Source organism: Corapipo altera, unplaced genomic scaffold (genome assembly GCF_003945725.1).
Source record: "Corapipo altera isolate COAL_440 unplaced genomic scaffold, ASM394572v1 317, whole genome shotgun sequence".
Taxonomy (NCBI): Eukaryota; Metazoa; Chordata; class Aves; order Passeriformes; family Pipridae; genus Corapipo; species Corapipo altera.
The window spans coordinates 1000102-1020400 of record NW_020884989.1 but is presented as its reverse complement, the minus strand read 5'-3'; the positions used below and the strand labels follow the sequence as shown (position 1 = coordinate 1020400).

At 42.6% G+C, this 20299-nt stretch overlaps 1 protein-coding gene and 1 long non-coding RNA gene across 3 annotated transcripts in view; one reads left to right on the top strand and one right to left on the bottom strand.

Annotated features, from left to right (window-relative positions):
• LRP6 (LDL receptor related protein 6) overlaps positions 1 to 11906 on the bottom strand; it is a 129005-nt gene extending 117099 nt beyond the window's left edge. Inside the window, exon 1 of one of the 2 annotated variants that reach the window (XM_027666257.1) lies at positions 11542 to 11906. In XM_027666257.1, the coding sequence (XP_027522058.1) occupies positions 11542 to 11596 (55 nt within the window). In that variant the 5' untranslated portion in view covers positions 11597 to 11906. The remainder of the gene's footprint in view (positions 1 to 11541) is intronic. The other variant, XM_027666258.1, reaches the window with a different exon arrangement.
• An 86-nt stretch (positions 11907 to 11992) lies between these two features.
• The window catches only part of LOC113958165, an 11430-nt gene continuing 3123 nt past the window's right edge, over positions 11993 to 20299 (top strand). Inside the window, exon 1 of the long non-coding RNA XR_003531425.1 lies at positions 11993 to 12592. This is a non-coding gene — a long non-coding RNA (uncharacterized LOC113958165). The remainder of the gene's footprint in view (positions 12593 to 20299) is intronic.

Here is a 20299-nt window from a genome sequence, read left to right as displayed (position 1 = left end):
GTCGCTCCCCCTAGTATACTGAAAATTGCTAATCCCCAAGATACTTAAGTCTGGTTTGCCTTACTCTTGTTTACTTCAGTCTTGCTTTGTACATCTAACTTGTGAGCATCTGCTACAGGCATAAAGATACTGCTGCCCACAGGGTGCAATGTGATGAACCAACATAAAACAATCACTTCACCAGCTAAAAATGTTTTTTAATCTTTTTGGTGTTAACATAGCAACTTTAAGCTGTTTTCTTTAACTAGGCCAGTAGCCTTTTCCACAAATTCCCACTTCCTCTTTTCCACCTTCAGCAATCCAGGACAGCTCTGGGTGCCTCTATTTTACTGACATGGAGTTTAGCCTGGTTAAAGCAATTAGCACATGTTCATTTTCCCCACACTCTTTTTTCCTCATTCCCAATCCCCAGCAATGTTGCTCTACCCCCTCACTTAGTTAAGGGCCCCTCCCCAAGCTGATTCAAACTATTATGCAGTGAAAGGTTTGACTGGGTTAGCAAGCAGAATCAACTCAAGAAGTGGACCAGAAAAATCCAAAACTAACATAAGGTGACCAGCAGGGAGCTGGAAGGGGGAGCAGTTCTCCCCCCTTTCATTGGCAGCCTGCTAGATCTGCTCAAGATGTGACTGCAGCCGTATCCTTTCTCCCCAGCTTCACTTTCAGCTGTTGGTTCCTGACCTCCCATGGTGGCACTAGCATTTGTCCCATACCATTAGTTCCCATGCAGGGAGTTAAACCAGCAGAAGACTACTGAGCTGAACTCTCCCCATCACCTGCCAAAAAGTAGTTTTTAGCCAGCCATCGTCAAGAACCAGTTCAGAACAAAAATCAAATACATATAAGCAATAGCACACCAGGGAAAGACTGCATCAGCTTTGATTAATTAGTTGAACCAATTGTTTGTGAACCTCCAGTTAAGGAGCAGGACTCATCAGACTAGAGGTGGCCACCATAAGTTGTGGTAAGCTGTCACAGAATCCCAGTGTGGCCCAGGTCACATTGTGGAAACCACCAAGCGATCACTGACATTGGGGAATGAAATATCCATGCAGTAGTCCACTGGCAAGAAACACATGGATTGTCATACTGGAAGATGATGTCATTGAGCTGGAAAGAGGATACTCAGCTCTTCGGACTATCCTATTCTGTCACTCTTGCAGTGTGCCTGTATCCAAAAATTTTCCAGCTCCATTTGGCAGAGAGAAATGTGCCGGGAGAAATCTTGTTCAGACTCCTGCTCTGCCCCTTCCTTTTTAGATCTTGTTGAAGAACTCTCAGCATCTAAAGGTGAATTAGTACTGCCAAGCATGCTGTCATGAGGATGGCAAACATGGAGAAAAGGGGAAACACAGTGATGAGATGTACCAAGCAAATACACGCTGACCTGGATGAGGCACAGGAAGGAAGAAGGATTCCAGATGCCTTGACAGAGTACTGTACACCCACATTCAGCCCACAAGAGAAGGAAAAGCAGAGAAATAGGCATATACAACCAGCAAAGAACATTAATTGTAACTCCTTAAAACCATTAAAAATACAAAATTCCCTGTATTGTAATATGATAACCATCCCCAAGATGTCCAATAGAAAACCAAGGCAAGAACATAATGAAAAATCTCTGGACTGACACATGGATTCTGGAACTGTCAGTTGTGAGGACTCTTCCCTCATTCTCCGGGTTGCTCATCATTGCTCATGCTTGTAAGGAATTCTGTGTATTTGTTACCTGTGAGTGTCTGAGCTTTGCTGCTCAGTTTAGAGAAGCAAGAATGACCAGGTTGAGGTAGCACTGGCAATAAAGCCTGGGAGAGTCATATCAAATAAGAAGAGAGGTAATTTGAAAATCAAAATAAACTTTCCCCAAAAGTAGGGAGCCAGCCTCAAGAAACTTATACAGAGATGGTTTGTATTTTCAACCAAACAACAAAATCACCAGGAAGCACATACAAGTTTTCAGTACAGCAAGCAACAGGCCAGGATTTTGCACCAAGTTCTCCATCGCAGCACTTCCCTGATCTATTCCACACAATACACAATTCCATACTTTTTTTTCTAATAAAACTAATGAATTGATTTACCAGTGGCCCCCATTCCACTTTCTCTACGAAAGAGAGCACTGTTCTCTCTGAACCTCCTTGTTCTCACAAATACACCTGCAGGACACAGAAACTAACCAGGTGTTTAGTAAACAAGCCTGAGGAAGCCCAAATTTGGCAGAAAGGACCTTTTCTCCTCTTTTCAGCTAAACTTAAGTATATTCTCCATGCTAAAGACATCCAAGAGCTGTTCAGATGGTAACTCAAAAGGTCATAAGAACAGTCACGTTTGCCAGTGAATGAGATGAGTAACCATATCAAGCACAAAAGCAAAGACACCAAGCAGCAGCAACAACAGCATCTGGATTCTGCACCAAGCTTTGCTGTTAGTTTTGCAGGTCTTTGACAAGATCATAGCTATAGAGATCAAGACATACTGCAGGACTAGCTGGCACAAAAGCAGTAAGTCATCCTTTAGCCTGCTGAATACAGGAAAAGATATAGAAGGATGGAGGCACGAGAATGAGAAGAAAAAAAATAAAATGGACTACAAGGAAGGATAGAAATACCAGGTCCAGGCATAAAAAGCCAACAATCCTGTCAGATTACAGCAAAAGTACACATGACTGAAGCACACCATGAAGTTCTGGTCTATCACAAGCAAATAACTTTCTGAATGGAAGGTATCACCTGCCAAATCATCCTGCTGGCAACAGAGCCTTACAGCAGGATTACCACAGCACGTCTCAGTGTCAGGTAGCACACTCACATCACTTTTGTCCACCTTTCTGTAACACTGACTTCTCCTCTATCCCCACTGCACTTTCGTGAGGATAAAACAGCACTTCAGAGACTGACATTTTCCTAACTATATGCTGAATCTATCTTGCTGACGACTGGATGAGCAGAGAGCTATGCTCCCTGCAGCTGCATTGCCATATAAAACTACCACCTTCTTCCATTACCCTCCTGTTTACAAAGTAGCAGCAAAATAAAGGTGATCTGACACTTTCCAGGGCCAGCAGCAGACTCCGGAAAGCAGGAAAGCTCCTTAGGGATATATAATCAAGTAATACCATGATACACATTAATGTCTGCAGAACTTCAACATTTATACTTCCCATTTCCTCAGGTGTCCTCCTAATCTTCCTTCAACACTCTTCCAGTTTCTCAAACAGTTGTCAGAGTAACACCCTGCAGATGAAGTCATACCAGTTCCACACACACTGGCAATACTTCCCTAGTTCTACTGGTCGATGTTTAAATCGACACAATCTGTTTAATGAAGAAGTTAGCAAGCATCTTTGCTCATGCAGAAAAAGAAAAATTGTTTAGCTATATCGTACCAATTAGAGTCCCACATCTGAATAGAGATGATATTTTGCAAACTAAACTTGCAAGCACTATGATGACAGATAAGATGACCAGATCACACTGAAACAAAACACCACCTTCTGGCATCATCATTTCCTACAGCACTTTTAACAGTAAAGAAACAAGCCAAAAGCCTCTATCATATTCCTCAGGAAGCTGTTGGAAGTGAATGTGCAGTGTCCCTCCACTGAATTAGAGCACTGAGACACAACACTGTGAAGCTGTGACTGTGGTAGCCCACTTCCCAAAGCCTAGAAAGGCTAAAGGCTGCAAGATGTACCTTGTACATCCTGGCAAGCTCAGATGGGAATGCTCCAAAGTTTGTTGCTACTCTGGAACAATTGCAGTTCCAGCAGTTCCAGCCTGGACAACAGACGTTTGGGGGTGCACATCCAGTCAAAAATGGCCTGGGAGGTTTACTCATAGTCACTGCTACCAGCTCACTTACCTCCGTAGCTGGAGGACCCCAGTTATATTGGCAGCATGTGGGAACAGCCCCAGCCAAGGGGTCTCACCTCCTGCTAATAGTTCCATGTGGACCAAAATACCCACACCCCAAACAGCAGCACACTGGTTTACCTTCAAACAAATAGGGCCTTTCTCCACACTGACAAGCTCATAGGCACTGAGCTACTCTTAGATGACTTTTTCAACAATTTATCAAAAACGGCACGCCAGTCTAAAAGAGACTTAAAAAACATTTCTTGAAGTCTGTCAGTTTGTCTCGCCAGGTCAAACAAAATAACCAAATCAAACAAAATAACTCATTTTTTTCTGTTTTGTGGTTGGGTTTTTGTGTTTGTTTAGATTTTTGAAGCACTATCAGGAAATTGTGGTCAAACTTGAACACAGAATGTAGCACAAAAAAACCCAACTGGAGGACAGAATGACCCATAGAATGGAAAAAGTTGCCAGGACTGGTGAGTACATCACAAAAGTAAATGACCACCTTCATTTGGGACATAACAGTGGGACCGATTTGAGGTATGGGGAGGGAGGAGCAGCAGCACAGCCTGGAAGACTTACCACATTCATCTACAGTTCTTCAACAACCAACCCCATGGTTTTATCAGCTGTATCAGCTGCAGTGATCATATGCAATTGTTTCTTTGTGGTAAACTTTGCAGCTCGTGCTTGGCAAACAGCATCTTTGTCTGTTCATCCACCATAACAAGAATCCGGAACAGAAAAAGCCACATCTACTACAACGCCCATACAAGTTCACAGATTTTTGCTTCTCCTGTTCTTCAAGACAAGGCAGAATTAACAATTTTGCAGAAATATGAAGAACTTGCACTGAACTAGAAGATAGTACTGCAAGAAAATTGACAGAAAATCAGAGTGCAAGTTTAAAAGAACTTCCCATCGGCCAAAAGAAAAATGTTCTCAAACCAAAATTATACTTCGAACATTCAAATTCTTAAAACTACTAAGTTTACCACAGATTAATACAATAAGTAACAACTCCAGTTCAGATGAACAGCTAGGGACTGGTTTTAATGGATAAGGAAAGATGTGCACATACCTCAATAATTTAATCTCGTCTTTTTCTTTTTGAATAGGGTTAATTTCTGGTAATCCAAAAGAAAACCAAAAACCCATAAACACAAACCCACTCAACTTTGAATTATCTTACTTACTACTTTTACCATTACCTACATGCTAAACGGTAACTGTTGAGCCTCAGTTAAGTTCCTGAGTTATTAGACCATCACTGCATTTTCTAAATGGACATAATAAGAGTCACTACAAGGTTTACAAATTCCTACTCTTCTATTATTCTTAATACTCCTTCTCTATTAATCCATGTGGAGACAAGACCATTCTTGGATTTCAAAAGTGTTAATATTTTAATTAACACTAATACTTTGACTATAAGCAAGAGTTTTATTCCCTGTTTTGACAGAACAACTAAGGGAACAAAGTTTGAAATTCTATGACACCTTATATTTCTGTTACCTTCCACATACCCTTAATCTTCAGAATTCCAGCAAAAACATCAACCACTTTCTAGAAGCCTGAATTCTCTGACAATGGACAGAGGAAAATCCTTACTACTGAGGAGTTGTGGAGGCATAAACAGTTTAAAAAACACAGCAAAGTACACACAAACTACATTTTTCCTCTGGGAATATACTAGGAAGGGAGGGGAGGGGAGTAATAAGGAGAAGAATATAAAGGAGAACATTACAGTTCGGTGTCATAGAGAAGGAAAACAATTTTTGATTAAGCAAAATTATATAGCTTGTTGATTAAAATTTTGTATCAAATATGGTTACTTTTCAAATCTGACATCAAGACCCCACACATGGCCCTCATAAACAGAATTAAAACTATAATCCCATTTTTGCCACACTGATTATATCACAAGGGAGTAATTCTATTTAGGTAATGTGATCCTGTAACAAGATACTAAAAAAATCTGCATGAATGTTGCCATTTTCCCATGTCTGTTTATACTAAAAACATTTCCTTATTGTTCTATCCGTATAAATAATGAAGCTCGAAAAGCATTCAATCCTTTAAACTGATATGCTTCTTTCTCCAAATAGTTTACAGCATTTTGCAAAGGAAACAAAGTATTACTAACTAAACCATTGCTTCTTTTAACCTAGACTTTGACTGGTTAATTTCTTAAAAGTATATTAAGAATAAGGTATTACAAAAAAAGGTACTAACAGTATTCTCATTCTATTCATAGACTGGTATGTTTGACTCCATTTCAAAACTGGTAGGGAACAGTGCCAATTACACTGAAATTGAAACGTCTGTAGCAAGATAATCATAAGGAGAAAAATAAAATCATCCTATATTCATAATCCTTTCACAGGACAAAAAAACCAACAAACTCATTTCTACTTGAAAATATGAGCACTGTGTTCTGACTAGGTTTGTCCATGAGGAGCAAATAGCAAGCCTGTTCATACTGTGAATCTCCTGACATAAATATTTATAAACCACAAGAATATCTAGAGTTTAATGAAGGCTCTCTACCTCGTCTTGCCTGCCAAATATATAAATTGGAAAAGATTATTCAATATTTAGGGTGTCAATGCCCAGCATTTTTGTACAATCTATTAAAGACCTAAAGCTTTCCCCTTCTGAGCCTGGGATAGTTAACACAGAGGAATGACACAGCATCTTCATTTAGAACACTGTGTATTCTGTAACTCTGCAAGCAGCATATACTCTGAAACAACACGTGATGTGTAAGTTAAAAAACTAAAGGTTATCAGGAGAGAATGTATTTCTTTCATTGAACAGCAATTACACTTCAGGAGAATCATCATTACAAAGAATTACAGAAGTGCAAGAACTCACTGCGTGCTCATCATAAACCTCAAGTGCACACACCAGTCTTTGGTGAGCCACAGCAATTAGGTTCAAGGGTTCACTTTTAAGTTAGTAATGCCAACTATAAATGTGAACAGACCATCCCTGAAGTCTTCAAGGCAGTTGCATCCCCCCATATCTTTCTAAGCAACTTAAATCACTTACTGGTAAAAGTCCATCTGGGGGAAAATCCATGTCAACATAACACTGCCTCATTGACAACAACCACTTTCAAAGTACAAATGGCCCCCATGTGCCACCAAAGAAGTGGGGGGCAGTTTACCACCCGAATCTCTCAAGTGACTTGGTTGAAATGTGAGGGCTCCCCAGCAGGAGAATTGGAAGAGGAGCTGAGCATGCCACCAGCTCAGCCAGAAGCAGGAGCATGCAAAAAAGGTTTAATTACAACTACGTTTCTGGTGCCACTCAACAATAACACATACCCCTCCCTAGAGTACAAGGAACTGGACTCTTTTGAAGAAATTGGACTCTTTTGAAGAAACCACCGGCAAAGTAACCCAAGTATTTAACATTTCATAGAAAATTAATGAGGTTAAATATGCTGGGGACAAAGAATATAGTATTTAAGTCTGCATGCTGGCTGCCAGAGGAGATGAATGGTGATAGATCAGAAACTGAGACCTGTTTCTCCCTGTTTTCTTCTCCTAGTCCACCCCCTCAGAAGGAAGAAAAAATATCTTTGCTCTACTCAATTTGAACTAAAGTAAATTCCATATCACTTGCACTGCAGCAAATATTTTTAATGCTGGCATTTTTGAGATGCGATATCATTATAAAGGTGGATTACAGATGTCCAAAAGAATCAGATTTCTCCAGCTTCCAAAGACAGAATTTAAAAGGTTCTTGTATGCCCTATCCTCACCTATCTTCCTGAAAACAAAAAAAAAAAGCAAAAACAAAACAAAAACCCTTTCTACACGTTCTGCAGCTTCTAGCCAAATTCCTTACCTAGAACTCAGGAAATGCTGATTGTATCAAGTCACTAGGGAAAGGAAATATGAATACAGTTCATGCCACCCTAACCATTACTGCTGTCAAACAAGAACAAAGCTTTCCACCTGATTATCTTCATATAACTCATACTGAGGGATCCTTCACCTGCATACACCTCTGACCAGATACAGTTTCACCCTATACCCAGAACTTCCCTATATCTTCAGTGCACCTTGCCAAAAATGCTACTTCACCCTACCTCCAAGACATAGTAAAAAAATGCCATCAAATTGCCTAAGTCCTAATTTTTCAGTTTTAAATACAAGCTACAGCAATCTGATGATAAGTGAACTATATCACAGATGCAAATGCAAGAACTATTAAAGTAATGGTGGATTTTGTAACACATTAGATCACATAAATCTCAGACTGTTTCATGAAGAGATAAAAGAGGAAAATGCATTGGAAATCAAGGCAGACAAAGGCACACTAATTTCTGAGGCATCATATAATGAAGAAACATGACTAGAAAATGGCTAATTCAAGCTGGGGTGAAGAAATAGACCACTTCAGTATTGTACAGTCCAAGGTGAAGAGACCCTTCACCTGAAGGCACAAACCACACTGGAAACACGACACTTCATCTCTAACCTGAGTACTTCAGAAGTAAAAACCTACTCCTTGTTCCTTTCTCTGACTTCTGGTAGAAAAATACATGCACGCAACACCAGTATAGCTTAGCAAGTCCTGAACATTAAGCTCTTCTAAAAACATGTAAATGAATCTACCTAAAAAAAATGCAAAAAAGCAACCATCTGTTTATGAAAACCAAGAAACAACAGATTAAAACCAATTAAAATAATAACAATATTAAAACGATAATAATGGATTAATACAAACCCTCTTCGGAATGCTAAGAGGGAAGCGTAGTTTTAAAATGCCCATTACCAAAGAGGTATTTTCATTTCTTCACTAACTGACCTTAAGCATAGAGGTCTGCAATATTCAGTAGATCTGCACAAACATAATTTATAAGATTCCTATTCAAACGAGAGTTTTATGCACTGTCTGCATGATCAGGGTTTAAAACCAAAACAAAACCACAATTGCATGCTGACTGGAGAGCTATTTCAGGAAGAAAAGCAAGCCATGAATACTGGTGGAGGAATAATTCTCTATGACTACTTAAAAAGTCAAAACCTCAGTTTCACAGTTACTTGTAGCACCCTGACAGATGCGATGCCTCTGCTTTTGCCTCTTTGCAGCTGTCAGTTATCTAACAATTACCGAGCTGACTGGTTTCACAGTTGTCCTGAAGAACACCTCCAAGCTGCCACCAAACAGCTCCTCAAAGTACCTCAGGGAGCAGCTTCAAGCACTGTTGATGGTCAGGGAGGTGGAAGCCCTATCCCCCAAATCAAACCAGGGGCCAAGAGGGGGGAACAGAGACCAGTGACCTCTTTCTTCCATCAGCCATAATACTGAAAAAAAACCAAAACAAACCAACCCCAAACCACAGAACCTCCACAGCAAGCTGTCAGGACATGTCTCTTAGAATCCAAACACTAGCCCTGAAAACATCAGCAGGATCTGGTTTATCACAGTCCTCGGATGATTTGACAGAGAGGTGCCTTGCCCTGTGCATGAGTTTCTAGCCAGTAACGGTCTTGTACTTCTTCAAGTCCTTATGTATTTCCAGGGTACCAATTTTACTCCTTACCAGATAGCGAAACAAACCTACCATAGTTCCCTCAGAGCACTGACCACAGTTCAGTTGTGTAAACGTCCATCCATTTGCTTTTTTTACAAGAACAGGGAGGCTAGTTCTGGAAGCAGAGAAGATGCTGTAATCCACAAACACACACTATTACATTTTCTGAGTTTCTGTCTCCAGCACTGTTGGCTTGGCATCCTCCACAGCACTGAATTCACAAACCAAACAGTGGACTTCATAACTTCACCTCTACTTTCATGTACAAGCTTATTCATACTCATGCTGGTATTGCCTCTGCCTCATTAAGGAACTGCTGACACCTCTTCTGAACTCAACACATCTCATTTGAACCAATTCTACTTGCATATATGCTGTTTATTAGGGAGGATGTATGCATTAAAATTTGATTTTTGTTTCTTCACAGTTCAGCTGTTCCTGCTGTTTATCTCAATCTAAAGTAACAATTAGCCAGTAGGAAAATTACTATCGTGTCACAAACAGAAGATTATGACTTCAGGTAGGTGATCAGACAGCAGGGAACCACAAACCCAGAAGAAACAAAAATGCTGTTTGGATACAAATGTCCTTGGCAATAGAGATAAGAGACAAGAAAATAAATGACAGTCATATGATTTATAAACTGAATGCTTCTTCAAAGTGTCCTATTAAGCATCAAGTATACAAAAATTTGCAAGAGCACACGTCACTGTGTTAAGATTTGAAGAAATTAAAGGAACAATATTATGTGACATCACATACAACAGCTATTTCTGTGCTGTCATTTGAACTAAGTTGAACATTTGAGACAAACACGGTATATTAACAACAGGCATGATTGTTACTTAAACTAATCAGGAAACCATTTCTCCCTATACTCCAGACTCAACTTAACTTTTGAAAATTGGGGTTTAACTGCTACAACAGAAGTATGAAATGTTACACGTACCACTTAAATAAGTGTATTTGTATCTCTGCAAACAGGATACAATATGGCAAACAGATGCACAGAGTGGAAAAAAAGGCCATGGAAGAGACGAAAATCTTTGTTTCTCAGAATACTGAGCAACTGGAGACAGAGTAGTTACTTCAACCTACACCACCTAACCTGAGTTAGTCTAATCTTAATCAAAACACTCTAGCACGGATGAATTTTCTAAATGAAAGTGTCGCTGATAAACTGTTAGCAATTAACCTCTTCCCCATCTAGTATGAAAAAAATAAACAGCAAAATGATGTACGCAAACACCACAGACCATTTCTTCCCAGAAATACTGAACCCAGAGAAATAGATAGTTAGATTTACAGCATTAAAAAAAAATATAATAATCCTGCTTTCTTTCAGACTGTGCCCTGCAAGGTGAGAAATTTTGTTGGAGCTGGGAAGTAGAATCAAAATTCTCGGCTACTTTAAATGACATCCCCTAGTAAGGCACTCGACTGCTGATTTAAAGGTGTATGAAGATCCGTGGTGGTTCATCCGTGAAACACAAACTTCTCTGAAGTCCCAGCGCAGAGCCAGCCCAGCTGAGAGGAGCATTCATTCCTCCTCTCGCTCACTTCGCTGCGAGGAGAGTATTGGTGAAGCACCAATTCCCGGGCACTTTCCAGCCTCCCCACGTCGAACAGGCGAGGCTCTGCGCTACACCCGCACCCGGTAGGATCGATACTGGGGGGAAAACGAGAGAAGCCTGGTAATGGGAACAGTGGTACCAGCCTGACACAGGCGTGGCCGAGCTATGCCCCAGAGCCGCTGGAGCCCACAGACCGCTGGGGGGTGCGGAGAGATGGGGGACGTGCGCTAGTTTGGGTGGCTCTTTTTAAAAAAAGAAACAAAAAAAAAAAAAGAAAAGAAAAGAAACTTGAAAACAACAATATAGCGGCTCGGGAGGTGCCCGGCGGCCGCTTGTAAGGCGGGCAGCTACCGGCTCGGCTGGGTATAAGTTGCTCCCGAAGCGGGGAGGAGGCGGTGGCCGGGAGGGAGGGAGAGAGCGCTATCCCCGCGCCGGGCCCCGCGCCCCGCCAGCAGCCAGGCCTCGCCGCTCCCCTCCCGCACGCCCAAACATGGCCCCTCGCCACCAGCCCGGCAACTTTCCCCCTGCCCCTCCCGCCGCCGCCCGCCCCGCTCACCTCTCATCAAGGAACAAAAACTGCAGGCGAGTAGGCTGCGCAGGACGGGCCCCATCTTCCCTCCCTCCTCGCTCTCACCGGCGGGGAGGCGGCGGCGAGGAGCAGCACCTCCGCTGCCAGTTCATGCTTCCAGGCGGGCGGGGGAGGCGGCGGGAAAAGGGGGGCGGGAGGCGGGGAAGGGCGGCCGCAGAGATTCCCCCTCGCCCGTCCCTAGCAGGCCCCTCGCCCCGGCGCGCCGCCGCGAGAGCGGGCGCTGCCCTCCATGCCGGCCGCGTCTCAGCGCCAGCTCCGCGCTCCTTCCCCCATTCACCCTCCGCCAGGCGCGCACAGGCGCAGGGATACAGTCGTCGTCGTCGTCCTCCTCCTCCTCCTCCTCCTTCTTCTTCTTCTTCTTCTTCTCCTCCTCCTTCTTCTTCTTCTCCTCCTCCTTCCTCTTCTTCTCCTCCTCCTCCCGCGCCGTGCCCGGCCGGCGCCCGGCGCAGCGCCCGCCCCCTGGCACCGCTCCCCGTCGGCCAGGGACGGCGCAGAGAGGCAAGGGCGCGGAGCCTCTCTCACACGGGCGGGATCACGCACACGTCCGGCAGCTCCGCAGCCGAGAAAAGCGCGGCGGGGACCGCAGCCCGACGGGTCTCCGCCCGGAAGGGAGGGTGATTGGGGCTGCGGCACCCCCAGAGCACAGGGACACGGACGCGGACAGGAGCAGGGCGAGGCGCTGCCGTCGCATTCCAGCGGGTCTACTTTGCTTCCCCTCGCTCCCTCCGCCGTCTGCGAGGCGGAGGAACACTGGCGCGTGAAACCGAGTAACACTAGCGCGTGAGGCCGGGACTACTTTATGCCCTAGAGCTGCGGCGGCGCTGGAGCGGCGGCACAACGAACGCTGGGCCGGGAAGGGGCCGGAGCGGCTGGGAGAGGGGGGGAAAGCAGTGTGGAAAAATGAAGTTATGACTAGTACCCCGCGTGTAGACCGAAGAGCAGTGATCTTGGCCTTTCCCGAAGCAGAGGCAGCAGGCGTCCCTTATCAGCAGGAATTGGCTGCTTGGCTGATGTAATGGTGCGTGATTTATTTCGCAGCACTTTCGTGGGTGCTTTGGGTTATCGCCTCCTTGTTAAACTAAATGTGGTAAGATGGGTTTGTGCTGCTTAGAGCAGTAGTTACAAAGAATATGAGTAGTTAATGTTTATGCTGCGTTTAAACATAACTTAAGTCTTTTTCCCTCTTGCATTCAAGTAAATATACCCTTCTCTTTCTGAAGAAGCTAAAAAGTTCAGATTTGGTAATACACTCTCAATTTCAAAAAAACTTCCCTCCTTATCTTCTTTGTTTGTTCCTAATAGATAATACAAAACGCAGCTTGCTTTCCTCTAGATTAGAAAATCTATTTCATTATTTCAACAAGGAACATTAAGTTTAAATGTCTACTTCACAGTCTCCCTCCCTCACAGAGTGTGACAGCTGGTGAGTAGAATAATGATATGAAGCAGAAGAACTTACAGCAACATCTGAAATATTTACATTCCAAAGTTGGTATTATTTTCTGGATTATTAGGAATTTATAGAAACATTTAAGTTTTAATTTCATATCGGTTCAGCACATATATTCATACCTTTTCTTGTTATTACAATAGGAGATAACATCTGGGCCAGCTTAAAGGCCTGAGCATTGTAGACTAATTCTAAGAACGGGTTCCTGGTGTCATGTGATATCAGACTCTCAACTTTTACTATGTAAAAACAAAAACAAACAAAACCTCATAATTTTTTATAAAGAGAAATATATTTCAAATGCAACTCAACAGCAAGACCTGCCCAAAGCTAGGTCGACATTACAAAATGTTGTCCTTGACTGCTGGATGAAAGTGCCTCCTCTGTTACTATGCTGTCAGCTGGGAGGATTAGCAAACTCAAGCAAGATCCACATGGATAGTAGAGGGGAAGGGCTTTCCATACAGAAATGTGCCCTAGACAGTAGATAACCTGTGTCCAACCCTTGTTGATTTTGCAGGAGTGGGCAAAAGGAGCACACTTTTTAATTTATTTTCACTGTTAATTGGAATCAGAGAAGAAAAGAGGTTTTTGGTGGTTTGGTTTGATTTTTTTTTTCTTATGCTGTTTCCCTGTACTTCTTCCATACTCATAATGTTGCACAATCTGTCATTAAGCTCTTGAGAAGTATGGCAGACCTGTAATGAATTCTTTGTTTCTTAATGGCACAGTGCACAGCTGAGGAAAACCTCAAGCCTGAACTCTGCATCACAAAACACATTTCTCTACATGCCATTCCCTCTCCTATCTTATCTGTTTCTGCTGGAAACACTCTGGTGTCTTGACTGTCTCTTGGGAGCCTGATCCCCTGTCTGGTTGCTCTGACTCTTAAAGACGTCTTCCCTGCTGTCCAGGCTGACTGGTTTTATTGTTAGCTTTTGAGCACTGTATGCTGTCACCCCTCACACTGGTGCATTTTGCCATTTTTCAATAATTTGAACTCTTTCCTGCTTGGATTGAATCTAAGCCAGTTAATGATTATTGGCTTGTCTTAGTTTAGCAAGGCGCAAATATCCGTTAAGGAGAGAGGGCCAGAAAAGAAGAGCCAACCTCCTCCCTCTACGTTCTTGCAACTTTGAAGTTAAGAGGCTTCAGGTGAAAGGTGTGAAAAAGGAAAATAACCGCTCTTTATTAACAAACCCGAACAAACAACAATGGTGCAACCAAAACTTTCAAAAAAACAAAGTCCTAATTCCCCAGGTGAGGGAGTCCCCGTGGCAAATCAGGGGGGGCCGAGGGCGGGCTGTCCCCAGTGGCTCAACAACTCACAGCCCCGTGAGCCAACAACGAAAGGGCTTTTTTCCCGCCGGTCCCAGGGCTGTGGTGTGGTCCTCGGGTCAGGCAGCCGCTGCGGGAAGATGCTCTGATAATGCAGCCCCACAGCCTGGGGCAGAACACCTCACTCCGAGACAGTTGGGGGGCTCTCCCAATCGTTCTTCCACAACGGTGCCAGGCGGGGAAGAAAAAAAAATTCTCCTCAGGGAAAAGTGGGAGACGGCCAAAACTGAAGGTGGCTGCCGCTCTGTCGGTCGGTCGGTGGACAGCGAGTCCTACACACAAAAGGGTGGTGATGGCTGGTTTTAAAAAGAAGCCTCTCCCACTCCCATGCCGCTCTGCTCGAGACCCCACTCCTTCCCCCTTCCTGCCTCCCCCCACCCCAGAAAAAACAGATGAGGGGGGAAAAGGGGGGGGGGGGGGCTTTCATTTAGGTGCACACTGTCCAGTAACTGATATTGCGAAAAAATTCCATCTGTTTTCAAACCTATAACAGGCTTCATCTCCCTCAGCCTAGCCCCTTTCCCCAAAGCCTGCCTAGACACAATCCTCCTTTCTCTATTCTAGCCCAAATATCATAAAATATCGCAGAATGGGTTTGCTTGGAAGGGACCTTAAAGATCATCTTGTTCCAACCACTCTGCCATGGGCAGGCATGCCTTCCACTAGATCAGGTTGCTCCAAGCCCCGTGACCTGGCCGTCCAGGTCATGAATCTCATGGATGGGGGTCACAGAGTCCCGGTTGGTGCAGGATTGCTGACGATGCTCTGCTGTGGTAGCGATCCGTACCTGTTGCTCAACGACTCTCAGCAGTCCCACAGCAGAAGGGTCCTCTGAGAGACCAGGCAAGGTATCCAGCTGTCCAATTTCCTATCTCCAAGCAGATATCCCAACAGCCCAACAATGCCCTTTTGGGTCTTTGAAATACCCTCTCCTTAGGTAATCTATGCCAAGGATGCATGGGGCCTCTGGGCCACTCACAATGGGATGTCTTTGGCATTGGTTCCTGGTCAGGCTCACTTCAGCTTCCAGTAGAATCAGCTGTTGGGATCCCCGTTATCCCAGAAAAAGAGGTGGGTTCTGCCCCTGCATATCTCAATGGCATAAGGGTACATTGTGCTCTGGTGTCAACTAAAGCCTTATACTTTTGTGGGTCTGATGTGCCATGGGATCCACACAGTCCAATAGATCCAGTTGTCCCTTTACCTGGCTGGAGACAGGGCCCCTTTAGTCCTGGTCATAGTACTTGTTGCTCACTTGTTGTAAATGTGACCTGGAGGTCCCTTCAAGAGGATCTGAAGTAATGTGAGCTCTCCTATTCTCTCTGAGGACTTGCCCACTGGAAACCGGAGCAGCATTTATCCTTGAAGAATTTCCTGCAGTGATTGTTCTTCCTCTCAACTGCTGGGGCAGAGGTGGGTTTCCCATCCCACTTCCTCTTGTTCTCTCTCTGTGTCATGCAGGCAAAGCCACAGGTTATCTTGCACACAGTGTGGTGAAATCCTGGTCCCTCTGAAGGCAATGGTAAAGTTCTCACTGAATTCAAAAGGGCAGAGGTTTCACACTGAAACTTGAGCTCAAGTCCCCTCTTGCCCCCAGCAGGAAGCAGCACAGGAACTTGCGAAATGGGATGTAATGCTGCAATGATTTCACCAGTGATGCCTGTTACAACCATTTCACAGATGAAATAGGACACCCTGACTTGTCACATCATCTTGCCCTGTTGTCATACAGTTTATATTTATAAAGAAAAATGTTTCATCAAACTTTTCCCCAAAACAAGCTCAGTTTTACTAAATGTGATAGATATGCCTGATGCAGTTTCTCCTATTCCAAGAGTGAATGTGTTTACCATGGTGTTCCTTCTTCAATGAATAGAGAACCAGACCATAGAATCATAAAACAGTTTGGGTTGGAAGGGAACTTAAAGATCATCCAGTTCCAACCCCTCTGCCATGGACAGGGACACTTTCCACTAGATCAGATTGCTCAGCCCCATCCAACCTGGCCTTGAACACTGTTTGTAATGGGGCATCCGCAACTTCTTTGAGCAACCTTTTCCAGTGCCTCACCACCCTTATAGTAAAGAATTTCTTCCTAATATCTAACCTATATCTGCCCTCTTTCAGTTGGAAGCCATTACCCCTTGTCCTATCACTACATGCCCTTGTAAGAAGCCCCTCTTTGGTGTAAGCCCCCTTTAGGCACTGGAAATCTTTTCTGAGGTCTTCCTGGAGCCTTCTCTTCTCCAGGCTGCACGACCCCAAACCTCTCAGCCTGTGTTCATAGCAGAGGTGCTCCAGCCCTCATATCATCTTTGTGGCTCACTTCTGGACTCTCTGCAGCAAGTCCACATCATTCCTATGTTAGGGCCCCAGAGCAGGATGCAGGACTCCAGGTGCAGTCTCATGAAAGTGGACAGAGGAGCAGAATCACCTCCTTTGACAATCGTCTTTTCCTTTTTGAAGTTCAGTGTCAAGCAGACATACTTTTCCCCTTGCTTTTCCTCCCATACTATATGAACTGCACCTTTTTTCCCAGGATAAAGGTGGCTTACAAGCAAATTTCCTTAGACTGATAATCATGTTTCTAGTTCAGCAATTTTCTCCAGGCCACAAGACCTTACTTGCTTTTGCAGTTACTGTCAGAAGGGCTCCCCACAGTCAGTCAAACCACAGCAAATCTAGCACTTCCACTGATTCTGGGGTAATTTTCTCATCAAATATCCTATCCAATCTCTCTTTTTTATTGCATACAGAGTTGCCTTTTGTCCTTACATTTCAGTACTATTTTATTCTCCCCCCATCCCCTCCCCTTAATACTCATTCTTTCTTTCCCATATCTTCTACCAGAAGAGGTTGCCTGGTGCCCAGGATGAGAACTGCATTTCTTTGTGGCTAAAAAAAAATCACCTTACAACAGAAAGTTCACAGACAAGAAGATGCTCGATTTCATCAGCCCATAAAGGCAAGCTAGTCCAGCAGAAATCCAGTGATAGCCCCACAGGGAAATATGAAATTCGATGACCTGGAAGGCTTGGACATTTTCTTTATGCCTTTGGAGAAGTGTTTGGACTCCTGCTGATGGTTCATTCAAGGTCAGGCTGTCTACCTACTACCTCTTTTCTCCTCTACCATCTCCCAGGGAGTTGAAAACAGGACTGCTTGAGGATACACTTGTTCAGTGGTCATAGTTTTCAGCATGAACCAGGCAGGATTGTGATTTTAATTTGGCACTGCCCACCAGACCACAGGGCAAGTCCAAAACTTTCCTTATGAATATTTAGCCATAGCTACATTTCAAAGCCGTGTTATAAAAATGTCATTTGAGAAAGTTACTGTTCTAAAATTTATAAAGTGTTTTAATGCTATGTTGTAACAGCAAAAACATCATTTTAAAAGAGCTCACGTTTCAGGCTGACGTACACCAAAACACTATTTTGTTTTAGCTTGCTCAGCTTTTCAAAACCAGTCAGCATCTGGGCTCTATTAACCGTAACGTGCATGCTTTTTAAGCAACAACAATTTAAGAATATTTCATTTTCAAACCCCTTTCAAACCCCTTCAGCATTTTGCAATATGCATAATATTTAACAATTCTGCTTTGCATTGCAGCCTTTGAAGTTTAAAAATTAGTTACTGGTAAAGCATTGCACATTTTCTTGCACTCTTTTAGTCACAGGGATTAGTGACTAGAATTTATGCCTATGGTTAAGAAAGGTAAGTCACTGTGTCACAATAATTAGCAAGCTTTTCTACAACAATTTTCAATCTTGATGTGATGCACACAGTGTAACACACCATCTCTGTGTAGGAAAGAGCTCATTTGCCACTCACAATAGCCACTCTGGGCTAAAGTACTGTACCATAAAGTGTAGTTTATGGCAAGCAAAGAGCCTCATCCCGCTTCAGTTCAAACTTTGTAAGGAAAAGTCATATTTATATTTCTTATTTATATTTCATATTTATAGTCATACTCATATTATATTTGTATTTATATCTTTATTTTTATATTGATATAAAAATTAGTCTTCAGTTCACCAAAGACGCTAAGCACCTCAAGAATATGGCTATGGATCATTAACCATGATACCTCTTCATCGGTGTTGTTTTTATGAGCTGTTAGTCAAAATCTCACAATACACTAGAAGAGCAAGCTGAGTTCCTCAGGTCAGAAAAGATTGCCCTCTAATGGTTACTCTTTAGGTTTAATGTCTGTGATATTTTATGAAGTACTCCTCTTTTAAGCGATTTGTAAAGTAAGGCCACACAAATGCAAGATGTTGGAACAATTTATTATTTCAAGGAACACCCAAATCTTTTTTATCCTCTTAATTGATTTATAGGTAGTTATTAAAAATAAAGATGGAGGCATATTCTTGGTAACATTTTCATTAAACTACCATTACCCAAGGTTTATCAGAGAAAAAGCAATGCCCCTCACAATTCAGAACTATTACTCATACTCTATTTGACAAATTTTATATTTCACTATGAGAAACATGTTTTAAGGTCTGAAAAAGTAGCAAGAAGGACATAGTCTCCGGTTTATTTCAGAATTATAAAAGTTGTTGTGAATGCCCTAGAGCTCAATACCACTCTTTCATGAGTAAACTTCAAGGACAAAATTCTTACCTTTTAAAAAAAAAAAAATCTTTAAATCATCTAATCCCAATGTAGGTAATAGTTTTAATTACTCTTTGCTCACTTCAGAACTAATGAAATCAAGAATATTAACAGTCTGTCATTTTTTACCAGGCCTTGCCATAACTTAGTTAGTGAATTTCTGGTTTATTAAAAACATGGTGATCTTTGCACAAAAGCTGTAGGTCTGTTCTTTGAATAATTTCCTTACAGTGTAGACTTCGATAAAGACTCTTCCAGTGCAGCTGGCAACTATATGTAGGTAAGTGAAAAAGGAAAACTCAGACAAACCCAGACCCAGTTCTCAAATATATTTATTAAAATAGTAGTGCCTGCTATAAAGATATTATTGAAAGATTATAATATTCCATTTTTGAATAATTAGATTATATTTTCTCCTCTCAAGAAAAAATAGTGATTAGAGTGAGGTTATCCAATCCATTCCTCATCCTTCCTTTTTCTACCCCCTCCCCAGTCAAGCCCACAAAGACCATATTTGGTCACATGGATCTTCGAATAAAATACAGGGAATTCTGTCTGAATAGCCCTGACTCATAAAGCTCCTTCCAATGCCTTTTTCAGTGTCAGAGCTTTGTACTTAATGCAACTTCTACTAATTTTTTTCCTTATTACAATTGTGAAAAGTCTAATACCTTTACAACAATCTGAAAAGAACTTACACAGAACAAAATCCCCATTTATTCTTGGCATATTAAGAAATCTTTTCTTTGAACAATACATTTAAAATGCTATTTTCCCCAAACGCTTTTTTTCTTTTAAGATAAGCAAAGCTCTAAGTGTTGAAAGAAACTATGATTTAGAGTCCCTACTAAACTGTCTTTATCTCAACCCATGGTTTTTCTCACTTTTACTCTTGCAATTCTCTCTCCAGTCTCACTAGTGGAGCAGTGATGGATGGCTGAGCCGAGCTGAGTTGTCAGTTTTGGCTCTGTTAAACTTGCTGGAGTGTAATAGGGCAGAAGATACTTTGTAAATATTTCTGTTTTCTTGCATTTTCCGTGAAAGGAGCTAGTTTTTAACTCTCTTAATTGCTCATCTTTGGATCCAGCAGCGCCAGCAGCTGAACCAGACACGTCATCAAATGCTGACTGTGGATCCTTTCCTTGCCGTGGGGAGGGCCTGAAACACCAGCTTGTCCCTGTCTATGTTGGCAGGACAGGACTCCTTCTTGGTGTTTCTCTCACCAGTAAGGGGGAGGGGGAAAAGAAAAGAAAAGAAAAGAAAAGAAAAAAGAAAAGAAAAGAAAAGAAAAGAAAAGAAAAGAAAAGAAAAGAA